General features: G+C 40.4%; 1 protein-coding gene across 6 annotated transcripts in view; it reads left to right on the top strand.

Annotated features, from left to right (window-relative positions):
- The first annotated feature begins 229 nt into the window (after positions 1-229).
- Positions 230-15,660, top strand: part of HK5 (histidine kinase 5) — a 56,969-nt gene continuing 41,538 nt past the window's right edge. The window contains exons 1-5 of one of the 6 annotated variants that reach the window (XM_010244003.2): positions 230-367; positions 626-720; positions 1,702-2,671; positions 3,583-3,639; positions 3,988-4,215. In XM_010244003.2, the coding sequence (XP_010242305.1) occupies positions 1,952-2,671; positions 3,583-3,639; positions 3,988-4,215 (1,005 nt within the window). In that variant the 5' untranslated portion in view covers positions 230-367; positions 626-720; positions 1,702-1,951. The remainder of the gene's footprint in view (positions 368-625; positions 721-1,701; positions 2,672-3,582; positions 3,640-3,987; positions 4,216-15,660) is intronic. The other 5 variants (XM_010244004.2, XM_088892522.1, XM_088892521.1 and 2 more) reach the window with 5 other exon arrangements.

Consider the following 15,660-nt stretch of genomic DNA (forward strand, 5'->3'; position numbering starts at 1 on the left):
CTCCTGACACCCCTATTTGAGAGAATGGCCATTCCCTCCTCCCGATTTCAATTTCCATTAATCAAATGGAACCGCAGTTAATTGAAAGGGGTAAAGTATTAGAATTTAAAAATTTAGAGGGTCTTTATTGTAATGAAAGTTTAGGTGGCTAACTATCACTAGTACAAAGTAATGGGTAGTAGTATGTAATTTACCCTATTTAAAAATTAAGCTTCGTCTCTCTCTTCACAGACTACACTACAGGGAGGGGAAGAGAGGGAGAGACAGTGAACGGTCAGGGATCGTTGGTTTCTCGTCCAGATTTTTAGATTCGCTCATCAGAAGCTCAACACTCTCAGAGAGCATATGAAGCAGAGAAAATAAGTAGGTGGGTCGTGGAAAACAAACTCTGAAAATCGACAGAGAAGCAAAAGGATTAAATTTCTAAACAACTCCTCAAAATCTCTCTTGGAAAAAAAAAAAAATTTTGACCTCTGCACATGGGTTCTTGTGATCTTTCCATCATTTATTATTCTCTTGTTTCACATGCTATCTCCCTCTCCCTCTATCTCTGAGCTCTATATAAGACTCTGAAATGTTTTTCTTTGTTTTTAATGCTTAAATACGTTTTTTAATGGCACTGAAGGCTCAGGTTCGAGTGATCACTTCGAGAGATTTCTGTAACCGCGTTGAGATCGCCTGAGAGAAATCAGATACTCCGGGCCGGGATAAAGAGTCAAGGTAGCTGCCGTCTGCATCTTCTGTGATCGATGTCGACACTTTGTTGCATCTAGCTATAGCAATGTAGTGGATAGTTTGGTTGAGAACAAAGAAAAGATTTTGATCCTTTGTTGCATTTGACTTCATTGCTTCTCAGAGATGGATCTATCTTTTGTTTGATTAAATTTCTTTTTTTTTTCTTGTTTACAATGCTCTATAATTCATTGTTCTTTTCTTATAAACGACAAAACTTCATTTTAGGATGAAAGATAGAGCGGCTTATGTGATCTCTATCGTTGGTTAGAATCGGATTGATTAGACAGAAACCATTGAAGTCCTATAATGAATTATAGCCTTTTGGTTTCGTTAGTGCTGTAAATTTTATACATTATAGTTTTCTAACAATATGACTAAATTACATATCAAACATATGGCTCATTATACTTGTTACAAATGGTTTTATAAGAATAAGGCATCTCGATTATGATTTTGGCCTTCTAAAATTACCTAATTGAGAGGTAGGTATGACTTTGTATGCTATTTGTATGGCACTACAATATTTCACTGTCCTTTTTTTTGTTGCGTTATTCTTTAAATTCACCAAAAGATGGCTTCTAATGGGGTAATTGGTAGAACTGTATGAGGCTTAAGGACTGAATTATGGGAATGAAGTATCTATTAAAGTTAGTGACAATATCCTCTATTTAATTATGATCCATTTTTCTTAAGAATAACCTGACAAGTCCTCTGGTATGCCTACCACATCTCCATTACATTTTGGATAAGGAATTGCAAATTTTAAAGTGTAGGGTATAACAGATTGGGTATAGGATTTCTCAACAAGAGTTGTTATATAAATAAATTAATGTTTCCTATATATATAACTTAAAGTAAATCTGTTGACTCTCTGCTTTTCCTAATTTGTGCTTAATAGTGAAATCTTTTGTCAATTACCATATATTATTAATGTTAACTGAAGTTCTTTTGTTGTGACATATCCAGTCACTATTAATATTTTTTATGCAGGTTTATGAATTCTTTTTTGAGCTTCCAACTATGAAAGACTTACAAGATGGTGATACTTGTCTATTTCTCCTAGTGTTATTTGTCTTGTGAAACTGATACATTATGGCAGAGTTAAACCAAAGTTAATTTAGATGTTGAAGCTACAAGCTCGTTCTGTATAGTTCTTTGCTTCTAAAGATAAATTGTGATTTCAACATACATTGAATGTGATACTTAAGTTATTTTCATGGTTTGTGAGATGGGGGCTGATTGTCCTGAAGACATGGACATAGAAGTCCTTTCTTCAATGTGGCCTGGTGATCTTGGTCATGAAGTTGGTAATCAGTTCAATGTGGAAAAGCCTGGGATTGATCAAGATATGTTAAAGGAGGTTACAATTAATGAGGAGCCTTCTATTGTTGACTTCAAGCGCCTCCTAGAATTAACCAATTATAGTGAAAGGGGGTCTTCTCAGATGATGTATCTTGTAAAGCAGTGGGAGTATAAGCAGGCTAATGCTGTTCGTCTTCTCAATGAAGAGCTTCACATCCTTAACAAACAAAGGCAAGAGGCAGAACTCAAGAAATTGGAGATTCTTGAGGCACATCAATTTGAGGAAGAAAAGAATGTTGGTGACAAGCGGTCAATTTCCATATTGGATGAAGTCTATGATTTATGGGAAGCTGTACCCAGGAAAAGAAATGATGTTATTGTTCAAAATAAGAGACTTGAAATTGATGCTGAGTATGACACAATCAAGTACTGGAAGCAAAGGGCCATGAAATTGGACAAAATGCTGGAGGCAAGCATCCGAAGAGAGCAAGTGCTTATGGAGAAACTGCAGGAAAACATTAAAAATCTGGAAAGGATGTCTTCACCGGTAGAAGAATTGTCTCAGATGTTGAAAAGAGCAGACAATTTCTTACATTTTATTCTCCAAAATGCACCAGTTGTCATTGGGCATCAAGTGAGTTTATTTTTGTACTACTTCCTCAGTGGATTATGTGTGTATTGCAATTCTGTTAGGTAGTTCTTAATTCTGGTTATGTCTGCATGTAGGTTGACATTACATTTCTCTTTTTTATTTACTTTAATTTGGTTTTCAATCATTAAATGTGATTTTATATGAATTCTGCTTTTTGATCCTGAACTTTTCTTCAAGAAGTTAAATTTGCAAAATGAACTGGACATGATACAGTAAACAAGGAAAGTTTCTCTCTGCCTATTGTTGAAATGTTTATTTTATAAAATATCATTGCACAATGGTTCATTCATCCTTTTACTTGTGACTGCATTATCACTTTCGTCTTTACAGTTTCCATTACCTACCAATGGCGTTGAACGATCTCACATCCACCATTGCCACTCTTCTTACTGTCCATTATTTTTTACACAAATTAGAGAATATTGTCAAATTAAGCTGCCATTCTCATAAGGTAACTTTTTTGAAGTCCAGAGTCAACTAACCTGGTGCTTGAATTTCAAACAGTTTCTACACCATACCATCCTTCAGAACTTCATTATATGTTATCATGCTTTCCTCTCTGTTCTCCATGCATCTGGTAGTTTGCTTTCAGGAAAGATTCTTGGAAACATATTTGCGTTTATATCATAAATAGGGTTAATTAATATCATTATGACTATATTTCGAAAACATGGGTTGAACTATTAGATAATATCTTTAAGAATTTCCAATTATTGTATGATCAACTTCCCCCATCTACATATTTGTTCTAATGGTATAACATCCAATTTTTACTGTAGTTTTTTGAATTAATTTCTCTGATGAAAAGTGATTCTCTTATTCCTAATTATTTTTCCTTTTGTTAATTGACACATCCATAGTGAGTTATTTTCTTTCTAAAATCCTTTTGTCAGGACAAAGACATGAGGTACCGGTTCATTTACAATCATTTCCCTAGTTTGCAAGAGAAGGTAATTTGTTGATCATTTCCTTCATGAAGTTGAAATTATGCAATTGCAGTCTAAATGTTGGTTGATGTCAATATTTATTTCTTGTATTAACTAATTGAAGGTAGTGCTTCTTTGTAATGGGAGAATGATTTTCTCCTTGAGGCTGTGATTGTTTCTATGTGAAAGGGACAGAAAACAATGCTTTTGCCTTAAAAGAGGCAAGAAACCCTGAAATCTTGCAGATTGAAAAATTGTTTGATTCTTTTATAAAGAAAAAGATAGAGTCCTTATAATGGACAATTTTGGTAATTCTGGGAATACATCGCATTGACAAGGGCATACTATCCTCAAATTTTCTGATTTTTTCAGGACATTATAGGGAGAACAGATCTGGAGATATTTTCTGGTGCTGGTGTTAAGGAATCCCAGGACTTCAAGAGAGAAGTCATGGAACGTGGAATACCTGGAAAGAGGGAAATTACGTTTGAGACAGAGTTATTTGGATCAAAGACATTTTTGATATATGTGGAACCTGTTTTTAGTAAGATGGGAGATAAAATTGGTGTGAATTATGTGGGAATGGATGTAACTGACCAGGTAACTTATTATAAAAGATTCAGTGATTCTCTCTGAACTGGAATTTTTATTACCAGGTTCTGTTAATGTGTGAAAATGGTTGTTTTTTTTTTACTTGTACTATTTTTATGCAGTAGCAATCATTGATTCTGGTGTTTTCTAAACTTTATAACACATTCAGATCTTCACATCTAATTGCATTTAGACACTGGTTTAGATTACCTTGTACTTGTTCATTCTTGTAACTACAAACTGGACCAAAAATTGATACTTAGTGCAATATGAGAACTGTTATATAGGAAATTTTGTTTATGACAAGTTATGGTTTCAATCAATAAAGTCTGAACTTCATGCTTGACCCAATTGTTTCAGTTGGTAGATGTACACTATCACAAAACAGTTTAATTTATCTCAAACAGAGAAAAATCAGACACTTATTACCCATAAGTTAAAAAAGTTATAGAAAAACAAGCCTATGATCTCTGACTGAAACAGCTTCATGTCACAGTGAAGTGTGGAGACACTTGTTGTACTATAGTTCTATGGTCCCTGTTGTACTATAGTCTTAGCCTCTTATTTTTTTCTTTTTACCTTTGAGCCCTCTAAGGGCTCTGTTTGTAATTCTTTATTTTTCTTCTTTAGCCCTTCAAGGAATCCCTTGTAATTATACATAATTAATATATATTTTGACTCATTGGGGGTGGGAGTCAATTCATTCTGTTAGACACCCCTGAAACCTTTGGTGTACTCATGAACTGGAAGATTGACAGAAAGTTGTGTAAAATTTACATGATTAAGAAACCACCTTTGGACTATTTCTATCTTTGCATGTCTTCCTCATACATCATATGGCAACATGTTGTTATAGAGTGTTAGTTTTGAAATTAGAGAAGAAGAAGAGAGAAAAAGAAGAATGAGAGACATGGGGCTGTAGCACCTCTAACAGCCCCTAATCTTATTATTTATAGTAGGGTTTTAAGAGGAGTACAATGACAATTTTCCCCTGATTAGTTGGCAGAAAAGAATATATTAGTATAATAAGGTCCAGGCCCATTAAACCTAAGAAAGAAACATAAAAGAGGGACACAAAACATAAACAAAACAGTGAGCCTAAGCCCACAATGCTAAGTCTCGCAACACTCTCCCTTAAGCTAAGCATAGATACCTTTCATGCTCAACTTGCATAACAACTCCATAAATCTTGCCCTGATGAGCCCCTTGGTAAAAATATTGGCTAGTTGTCTCCTAGATGGCATATAAGGAATATAGAGGTCCCCATAAACAATTCTTTCTCGCACAACATGTCTATCAATTGTAGTATGTTGTCTTGTCATGTTAGATTGGGTTGTTAGCAACATGGTTTTCGAACCGCCGTTGACCCGGACGGTCGGACTGTACAGCCCAGGAACCGTCCAAGCAACCGGTTCAGTTTTACCCCAAACCCAATCCTTGGCCAAAAACCGTTGAAAAAGTCAATGACCCGTTGACCCGGGCAGTCGAACCATCGACCCCAAACCTGTTCAATGTTTTTTGGCTGTTTTTTATTTTTAATTATTTTTTGTCAGAACGGGCTGTCTGTTCGAACCGGACGATCAGACTATCGACCCGGAAACCGGTGGCTAGAATGGTTCCGTTTTCGGATCGTTTTTTAAAACCATGGTTAGCAATGTTGATTGCAGCTTGATTATTTTTTTGATCAATAACACTTTCATTAATTCATCAGTAGAAAATTTACAAGTGGAAGACAAACACACTTATCTTCCAAAAGTCACAAAGAACTTCAAGAAAGGAAAAAATACAAAGATACAAAGACACTACCGTTACAGCTTAGCCCAAAACAAAGAATCCCTTTCTGCCCCTTGTTTTGCTAAACCGTCAGCTAAGGAATTAGCTGATCTTTTAATCCAACATGTCTTAACTTCCATCTCCCGCACCAGCCATTTGAATTTCCTCTTCTCATTATTATACTTCCATAAATCATTTTGATCTTTAGTCAGCCACCCTATCACCACTTCTGAATCCCCTTCAATTATAAGTTTCCTGATGTTCAATTCCTTAGCTTTCCGGGCTCCTTCCATAACTGCACATATCTCAGCTCTAAGGGAGTCACCCACTCCAATTGGGCCTGAGAACATAGTAGAGATGACCCCATTATCATCTCTAAAAACACCCCCGATCCCTGATTGTCCCGGGTTTCCTCTACTGCATCCATCAAAGTTTAATTTCAAGAATCCACTAGGTGGGGGGGTCCAAGCCACACTCATTACTGACTTGGTCTGCGTGCAATTTGCAATTTCACCCCACTTCCTCAACATGTCATCCACAGTGTAATCTGTGAATATTTCCAAAGATTTCAGCCACTGTACCGCCCTAAAGTGTATGATAGCCCTCAGATCTGCTGGCCCTCTCTGAGTTTCTGAGAATATCCTGGAGTTTCTTTCTTTCCACAGTGTCCAACATACTGCAGCCCTTAGTCCTCTCCACATTGTCCTTCCCCTTTTTAACCGCCACCTGAAAAAGGAAGGGGAGAAAAGGCCCTGCATGTCTGATGGGGGATTCCGGCTGCATCCAAATAAGGAGAAAGCCCAATCCCACAATAACCTCGCGAAGTGGCAAGACACCATTAGAAAACCAGTCTCCCCATCTGCTTTACACAGAACACACCACTGAGGTGACAAGCAAGTATTGGGTCTCTTCTTTTGGAGTAGATCACCAGTGTTGATTCTTTCCAGATAGGCTTCCCAACAAAAACTACCAACCCTAGGAGGTATAGCTCTGCACCAAACCTCACCAACAGGGAACGGGGACAAGGTAGGACTGGTGGACTGACTTAAGACTTTGAAGAACGAAGCACAAGAGAAAATGCCATTGGGGGTAGGTGTCCAAATTCTAGAATCCGCCCTAGTGGAGTCTAAGACAACGTTATCAAGAAGTGCAAGATGACTTGAAATACAGTCGAAGTCTGAGTCCCTCAAATCCCTTCTTAGACCCAAGTTCCACCCAATCCCAGAAATGGAAGAGGACGGGGTGGTGAAAGACGAGATCGGCTCATTTTTCAAATCAGAAAGGGCATACAAAGACGGAAACTGATCCTTTAGAGGGGCACTCCCCACCCAGGTTTGTTCCCAAAACTTTATGGAGTTACTGGAATTCAAGTCATACCTGATATTAGGAATGAAAACTGGTAGCAGGTCATGAATGGCTTTCCAAGGAGAATTGCTTGTGATCCTAGCTCTGATTCCAGCGTCCCATCCATTGTGCTCCAGCCCATGAATACTTGCCACTATTCTAGCCCATAGCTTCTCTTTCTCCAAAGGAAACCTCCACAACCACTTCCCCAGCAGAGTCATATTCCTTCTCCTAATACTCCCAAGCCCCAAGCCACCACACGACTTACTCCTACACACTATTTTCCAGCTAACTCTATGATCCCTCTTCTCTTCTCCTGGCTCCCACAGGAAATCTCTTATTATCTTCTCTAATCTGTTAGCAATCTTTACTGGGATTTTAAACACCGACATGAAAAAGATGAGTAAGTTAGCAAGCGTGGCCTTAATTAGTGTAATTCTCCCACCAAGAGAGAGGTAGTTCTTTTTCCAGGATACCAATCTTTTTTCAAACATTTCCATCACCGGGTTCCAGAAACTCTCTCTCTCTTGGGATTATCACCTAATGGTAATCCTAAGTAGTTCAGAGGCCATCCCGAAACTTCACACCCCAGCACTTCAGCACTCTCCCTGATCTCTCCGTCCTCCAAATTCACCCCCACTACACAACTTTTCCCAAGGTTAACCTTCAAATTGGGCATTTGCTCAAATAGTTGTATCACCGACTTTAAATTCCTGATAAACCTCACATTACCACCTTCACAAAACAGAATCGTGTCATCAGCAAACTGTAAGTGAGTGAGGGGGGTTTCCACCCTCCTAACCCTCTAGCCTCTAATGAGCCCCCTAGAATCTGCTCAGTGAATCAGTTTCCCCAAAACCTTTGCAATTAAAATGAACAAGAAAGGAGAAAGGGGGTCTCCTTGTCTTATACCCCTACTGGCTGGAAAGAAATCTACCACTGTCCCATTCACTAGCATTGAATAATGACAATTCCGGACACAGCCCATGATCCACTTACACCATCTAGCCCCAAACCCGAATTTAGTTAAAACTTTCCTCAAGAACTCCCAGTCCACCAAGTCATAAGCCTTTTCCAGGTCCAGCTTACAGACCACTCCCTTCTTCTTATCCCTCTTAAAGTTCTCCACACTCTCATTAGCAATTAAAATCTGGTCTGTAATTTGTCTTCCACTCACAAAAGCTCCTTGATAGTGTGCAATGATATCTGGCAGTACCTTCTTCAGCCTCAAAGACAACACTTTTGCAATGATCTTATACAAGCTATTAACCAAGCTTATTGGCCTAAAATCCTTCGGGTGGGATGCATCTTTCTTTTTTGGAATTAAGGCTATAAAAGTAGAGTTCACACCCAGATTGACAATTCCTCTCCTGAAAAACTCCTCAAACACCCGCAAGAGATCCTCTTTCAAGATATCCCAACAATCCTGATAAAAAGCCATTGTAAATCCATCCGGCCCTGGAGCTTTTGTTCTATACATAGAGAACACAACCTCCTTGATCTCTTCTATATTAAAGCTTCTTTCCATCCTTCTCATGTTCTCCACCCCTACATCTGGCCAATCCAAACCTTCTACCCACACCCTTCTACTCACAGGCCTTCTTAGAATAGATTTAAAGTGCTCCACACAGGTCCTGGCAATCTCCTCTTGCTGTACTAACTCAACTCCATCTACTACCAATTTGGAGATAAAGTTCTTCCTTCTCCTGCCATCTGCTAGAGAGTGGAAATACCTAGTGTTTCTATCTCCCTCTTGCAACCATTTACACCGAGATTTTTACCTCCAGCTAATTTCCTCCTTGTACAGGCATTCCTCTAACTGTCTTCTCAATTCTCTCCTGAGGACATTGTCTTCCTCTCCAAATTCTCCCCTTTCCTCTTTAAAGTCAAGGCTTTCAATCTTCTTCATTAAGTCTCCCTTTCTTTCTTCTATCCTCCCGAACTCCATCAAATTCCACTCCTTGATTCTTGCTTTTAAGAATTGTAGTTTCTTATGGAATCTCATCCCCTCCCACTCCACCGACGGGTTACACTCATGCCACCATTCCCTCACTTTGTTAGGAAACCCTGGATGAAGTAACCACATATTTTCAAATCTAAAGGGGGTAGGACCTCCACACCTTCTTTCCTCCTTACATAACACTATGGGCCAGTGATCCGAGGTCACCCTTGGGAGAGCTCTAGCATCCAAGGTTCCCCAATGTTCTTCCCAATCCAAAGAGAACAAGAATCTATCCAGCTTAGAGCAAATGGGTCTAGATTGGAGATTTGACCATGTAAATGCCTTATGTGCTAGGGGAATCTCTTTAAGCTCAAAGGCATCCACAAAACTGTTAAACTTCCTCATGCTTTTTGTTACCCTCTGGTTAATCTTATTAGACTCTTCCGAGAATCTAATCACATTGAAATCCCCACCCATGCACCAAGGCCCATCCCATAACCCTCTAATATTAGCCAGTTCCTCCCACAACTCCTTTCTCTCTCTGTAGTCATTCGGTCCATAAACATTTGTGAGCACCCACATATAATCATCCTCTTGCTGCTTAAACTTCATGGAAACCGAGTACTTTCCGATCAACTCCTCCAAACCTTCAACCACATCCCTCTTCCACATTGTTACAATCCCCCCGGAAGCACCCCACGATGGAGCCGCCACCCAGCTAATCCCCCTGGCTTTCCATACACTCCTTGCCCATTTGTCATTAAACTCCATTCTCTTCGACTCTTGCAATAGCACAATGTCTGGGTCATACCGTCTTATTACCTCTTTTATTGTTGCTCTCTTCTTCGCACTCCCAATTCCCCTCACATTCCAACTAAGAATCTTCATTCTGTTTCTTTTTACAAACCCCTTGCCACCTACCCGCTACTTTCCCCCTTTCCTTCTATCTCCTTTTACCTCGAGCTTCTTGTCTCCTTCTACATCTCTCTTTAGTCTCTCTACTTCACTCAACCTCCTCTTCTTTGTTATGATCTGCATCTTCCTCTTCTGTAAACTTTCTTTCAACTCGTTCAAATCTTCCAGCCTACAGCCCAACTTCCCTACAAATTCTGCTATCGTGTCTTCTCTCACCGATTCCACCACCCCTACCCTTCCTACAGAATCCCCTTCATCTCTGTCCACCTGCCTTTCCTTCCTCTCCTCTAGTCCCACCTCAGTTCTTTCCTCTCCAACCTTCCTCCCCTTAATGTTACCTCCCTCCTTCCTTGCTTTCTCCCTGTAATCCTCTCCATCTCTACCCTCATTCCTTTCCCTCCTCTCCACTAACCCCTCCTTTCTTCCTTCCTCCCCTTCCCTCCTCCAAATCAGCTTCCCTTCCACGTCCTTAAACACTCTTTCAATGATTCCCCACACTTTTCCACTCCTATACCTTTCTTCCCGCACCTTCCCACAATCCTTCCTTCCCCTCTCCCCGTCCTCAGAGAGCCCGCTTACTAGCTCGGCTGCATATTCATGGGCTACAAGACATGGTACAGGAACGGAATCTGGAACCAAAGACACAGGAGACACATTAGTAGCACAAACCGAAATCACATGGTTACCTGGGACTGATGGACAAGCTAGAATAGGACTGCTCCCGGCCTCCTTCTCTTGTTCCGGAGGTTGGTAAACAATTATCTTCCTGAGTTGGTTGGGAAGTACTTCTGTCCTTTGGTCAACCTGGTGATCTTTTCACTCTACCCCTGGGTCACCCCTAGATGGCGTATTCCTGCTCTGCTTCTGGTTCACCCGGTTTTCCCCTTCTGATAAACCTTGCGCACTCTGTGGTCTTGGGAATGAGATAAGCCGATTGTAGTCTTCACCCTGGAATAATCTTGCAATATTCCACCCTTCCATATCACCTCCAGCACAGCTGCCCTCATCGTTTACACTGCCCACGCTAGAGCCATCAACAGAAAGGTCTTCCGATTCATCATCGCCTTCACCGCACTGCACCCATCCTTCAAACTTCTCTTTCTTCTCTTCAGTTCTTCCCCTAGTGAAACTTGGCTTCGGCCTCTCTGAGAAGCCTCGCACGGGGCTAAGCTCCTTCAAACTTCGTCGAGAGACCCATTGTAACGCCCTCTTCTTTTCTGGTTTCCGGCGCTGCGCGCAATCCCCCTTTTGGCTCACGGCTGGGGACGATGATAGACCGTAACCGATGTCTATCATAGTCGAAGCCCCAGTCACGTGTTTCTTTAAAGGCTCACGTGCCTTTTTAACAAGCTGGGTCGGGCCCGCTAACCTGTTTGGGCCTTTAAACATACCATTAGCAGCCCACATGGGCTTTTGCTTTGGCCCAATCTTAAATACCCGCGAGCTCACATGACTTTTAAGAAGGTCACGCACGTCCAACCCCGGCCTCGGTTTGGTTTTAATAGGTCTAAGTTCGGTTCTTCCTTGGACCAACCCCTTTTCCTTGTTCAAAAAAGTCTTGAAGCTGGTTACAACCTATGCAAAGGACCTGCCACCCTCCAAACTGTTCACTTCTTCCACACGCGAAAATCCCACCCCCTGCCTACTACCCTTTTGTTTCTCCAGCAAATGTTTTTCAGTGAAAGTACTTTTCTTGTTTGAATCCTCCAACCCTTTCTTGCCACGCAGCTCTTCTTCTTCAACCTTCTCATCTCCCTCCCTACGAGCCTCTTTCCAGAGCCGATTCAGTGGATGAAGCCAGCTACACTGAGTAGCAATGCCTTTCGACTAGCACCTCTATCTTCCGAGGAATCTCCTCAGGTTTTACTCCATTCAATAAAATTGAAGCTGAACGAAGGTCTCCCCAAAAGGCACCTCCTAGTGATCCTCCACACATCAAAGCAATGGCTTCAGCAGTTTCTTGCTCCCACAAGTGAAAGGGAAGACCTAAAAGACGCACCAACACTCCATCTTCAACAAAGAAATCTTTGGAGTTTGATCCCGGACACCATCTTGATACTGTGAAATTTCCAAGTTTAGCTTGGATATTTAAAGTCTCAACTTCTACTCTGTTCTTAAGCAGATCCAGCAAAGCCTTGTCCTTCTCAAAAGGTGTTAAAATAAATGTGCTCTTCAACTTTAAACTTGCTGTTAACAGATCTACAACTTTCCTCCAGTCAAGAATGGGAGCTGAAGCTTTAACTATCAGTTTTCTTTCCCAATCACCTCTCTGTATGTTTACTCCCATTCTGTAATTACCTGCCCCAGCTATCACTACAAGATTCTCTTGCTTAATATTGTTCACCATACTACTAGAACTGCTTATCTTCCTTTTTACTATTGCCTCTCTTTTAGCACTCAAGCGTTTCAGCAGTTCACATAAGGCTCCATGAACTGCCTTCCAGCCCTGACTCTTCCTTCCTTCTGGAAAGCAGATCATCTGCTTTCTACCCTTGCCAAAAAATTCTGTCAAGGAGATAAAATAACCTTTAAGGTTTCTCTTACACTCTACAACAAGCCTTCTTCCAGTTTCTGAGAGAAGCTCTTTCCAACTATTTTGCTTGCCTTTGTTACTTGCACCTTCCACAAACTCCTTGAGCCCTTCAATTACCCCCAACCCTTCTAACAGCACCATCCCTCTCTTTGCTTCCCTGATTTTCAAGCTTAGCTGACCATTTAATCTCAGTTCCTCAAATAGGAGCTCCTTAGATTCAATCTTCAAAGCTTTTTTCCAACGGCCTACCTCCACAAATTCTCCCATCTCAGTTCCTCACCCTCTCACCCTCTCACCCTCTCAGCAACCTTCTCTTTGCTTCACCCTCTCACCCTCTCACCATCTCAGACAATGGCAACAGATGAAAACACAGTTCCTCACCCTCTCACCAGCTCAGACAATGGTAACTTGTTGAAAACAAGGAAAATCTTCACTATCAGTAATTGTGTAAACTACTAAGAATCATCATCATCACCCAAGCCTTAAACAAGAATCCTGTTTCACCTTTATGTTCTGTTTAGTGCCATATCAATTGTTAAAATTATGGGCACTTAAATCATTTCTGACTACTTCAACCCATGTCCTTTTTGGTCTACTCCTAGCCCTTTCTAGCCCCTTCATCAGCACCAGCACCAGCACTAGCACCACCATCATCATCCAAGCCTTATCCCAAGTTCCCAACCACATTCGGTTGGCAGCATGAATCCTGTTTCACCATTCTGTTTTGTTTGATAGCAGCTCGATTATCACAATGCAACTTTAGAGGCCCGGTCACATCTATCCCCAACTCTTTTAAAAGAATTTGGAGCCAACGCAATTCAACAACTCCATGAGCCATAGCCCTATATTCAGCCTCAACACTTACTCTTGCTACAATAGCTTGTTTCTTGCTCCTCCAATGTGACATGACTACCACCTATAAGGTTATAGTATCTAGATGTAGACTTCCTATCTCCAAGAGAGCCTACCCAATCAGCATTAGTATAGGACTCCACCTTTATTTTGTCATGTTTCTTAAATAGTAATCCCTTTCCGGGGCATGTCTTCAAGTATCTCAAGTTCCTTTCCACTGCCTTCATATGTGTAACTTGTGGAGAATGCATAAACTGGCTAACCACATGGACTGCATATGCAATGTCAGGTCTAGTAAGGGATAAATAAAGCAGCTTACCAACTAATCTCTAATACCCTCTTTGTCAGGATGCAATTCCCCATCATCTTCCTACAACCCATGATTCTGCTTTATAGGAGTATTTTTTGGTCTAGTTCCTAATTTCCTTGCCTCCTTTAGAAGGTCTAATTCATACTTCCTTTGGTAAATGTAGATTTCCTCATAGGATCTAGCCACCTCTATTCCCAAGAAGTATTTTAGAGGTCCCAAATCCTTAATTTCAAGCTTGAAGGTGAGAAAGCCTTCAACTTTTGAATCTCATCTGAACCATTTCCAGTAACCACCATATCATCAACATAAACAATCAACGTTGTTAGTTTTCCTTTATTTTTTTTTTTTGTAGAATAAAGTGTGATCAGCATTTCAACATTGCTTTGCTTGTACCCAACAACCTTCATTGGTTTGCATAATCTTTCAAACCAAGCTCTTGGAGATTGTTTGAGGTCGTATAAGGTCCTCCTTATCTTGCACACCTTTCCTCTCATGTCATACCTTGGATGAGGATCCATGTAGACTTCTTCTTGTAGATCTACATTTAAGAATGTATTCTTAACATTCAATTGATGTAGTTCCTAGGAAATGTTGGCTACAAGAGAGAGTAACACCTATATCTATATCTATAATCAATACATTCTTTTTGGGTGAATCCCTTTGCAACTAATCTAGCACCGCACAATTCTCTTCCCAACCGGTAGATCCACTAGCTCCCAAATGCTCACCTTCAACAAGGCTTTCATCTCCTCATCCATAGATTCCCTCCATTTGGGATCAACAATGGCCTTTGAGTACTTGGAAGGAGTAGAAACAGAAGACAAGGTAGAAATAAAAGAGTGATGGGCAGGAGACAAGCAGCAATATGAAACAAATTTATTTATAGGATGTAAAGTACATGAATGCTACTAGGTCTCTCTATCCCTTCCTTTGATAAACACTTAGATGTCTTTATTCATCAACTTGAGGCGCAATTACTTCAATACAAGGAGCAGTGCTAAGAGGATTTTCATCACCAGTAGTCTCAACTAGATAAGTAGACTCAATAGGAGGAGAGCTTGGGGAGAGAGAATCAAAGGGAAAAGTTGGAAGAGAAGAAGTAGGGGCTGGGACAAAAGGAATATCCTTAGAGGAAGTCTCTTCCACCCTACTAGTCTCCCCTTGAAGAGTCTAGGGAGGCTTAAAGAAAGATTATGACTCACAAAAAGTGACATTTTTGGTGATGAACTTCCTTCCAATAGTTGGATCAAGACATTTGTATCCCTTTTGTGGAGATAATCAAAGAACACCCCATGGATTGCCTTAGGGTCCAGCTTTGTCCTTTTGGATCCTTAACATTGATGGAATTGGCACAACCAAAGACCTAAGGAGGCAAAGAGAACATAGGTTGATATGGACAAAGGACAAAGAAAGGAGTTTTAATTCCCAAAATCCTGGATGGTATTGATGATATACAAGGCTGAGTACTGCATGACACCAAAACTTCTTTGAAACCTTGCTTTGAAACAATAGAGTATGAGTGGTTTCAAGTAAATGTCTATTCTTCCTTTCTACAACTCCATTATGTTGTGCTGTGTAAGTACAAGACGAGTGACGTAAAGTCCTTTCATCTTCAAAGAAGGCAGTTAGAGAATTCTTGTAATATTCAGTTGCATTATTTGAATGAAATTGCTTAATCTTCCTTCCAAACTAGGGCTGTTCATGAATTGGGCCAAACCGGTTAAACTGATTAACCCAACCCAACTCAATCCAAGTTGGTTGGTTTTATTAAATTTTTGGTCGGCC

Source organism: Nelumbo nucifera, chromosome 8 (genome assembly GCF_055504915.1).
Source record: "Nelumbo nucifera cultivar China Antique chromosome 8, China Antique-T2T, whole genome shotgun sequence".
Taxonomy (NCBI): domain Eukaryota; kingdom Viridiplantae; phylum Streptophyta; class Magnoliopsida; order Proteales; family Nelumbonaceae; genus Nelumbo; species Nelumbo nucifera.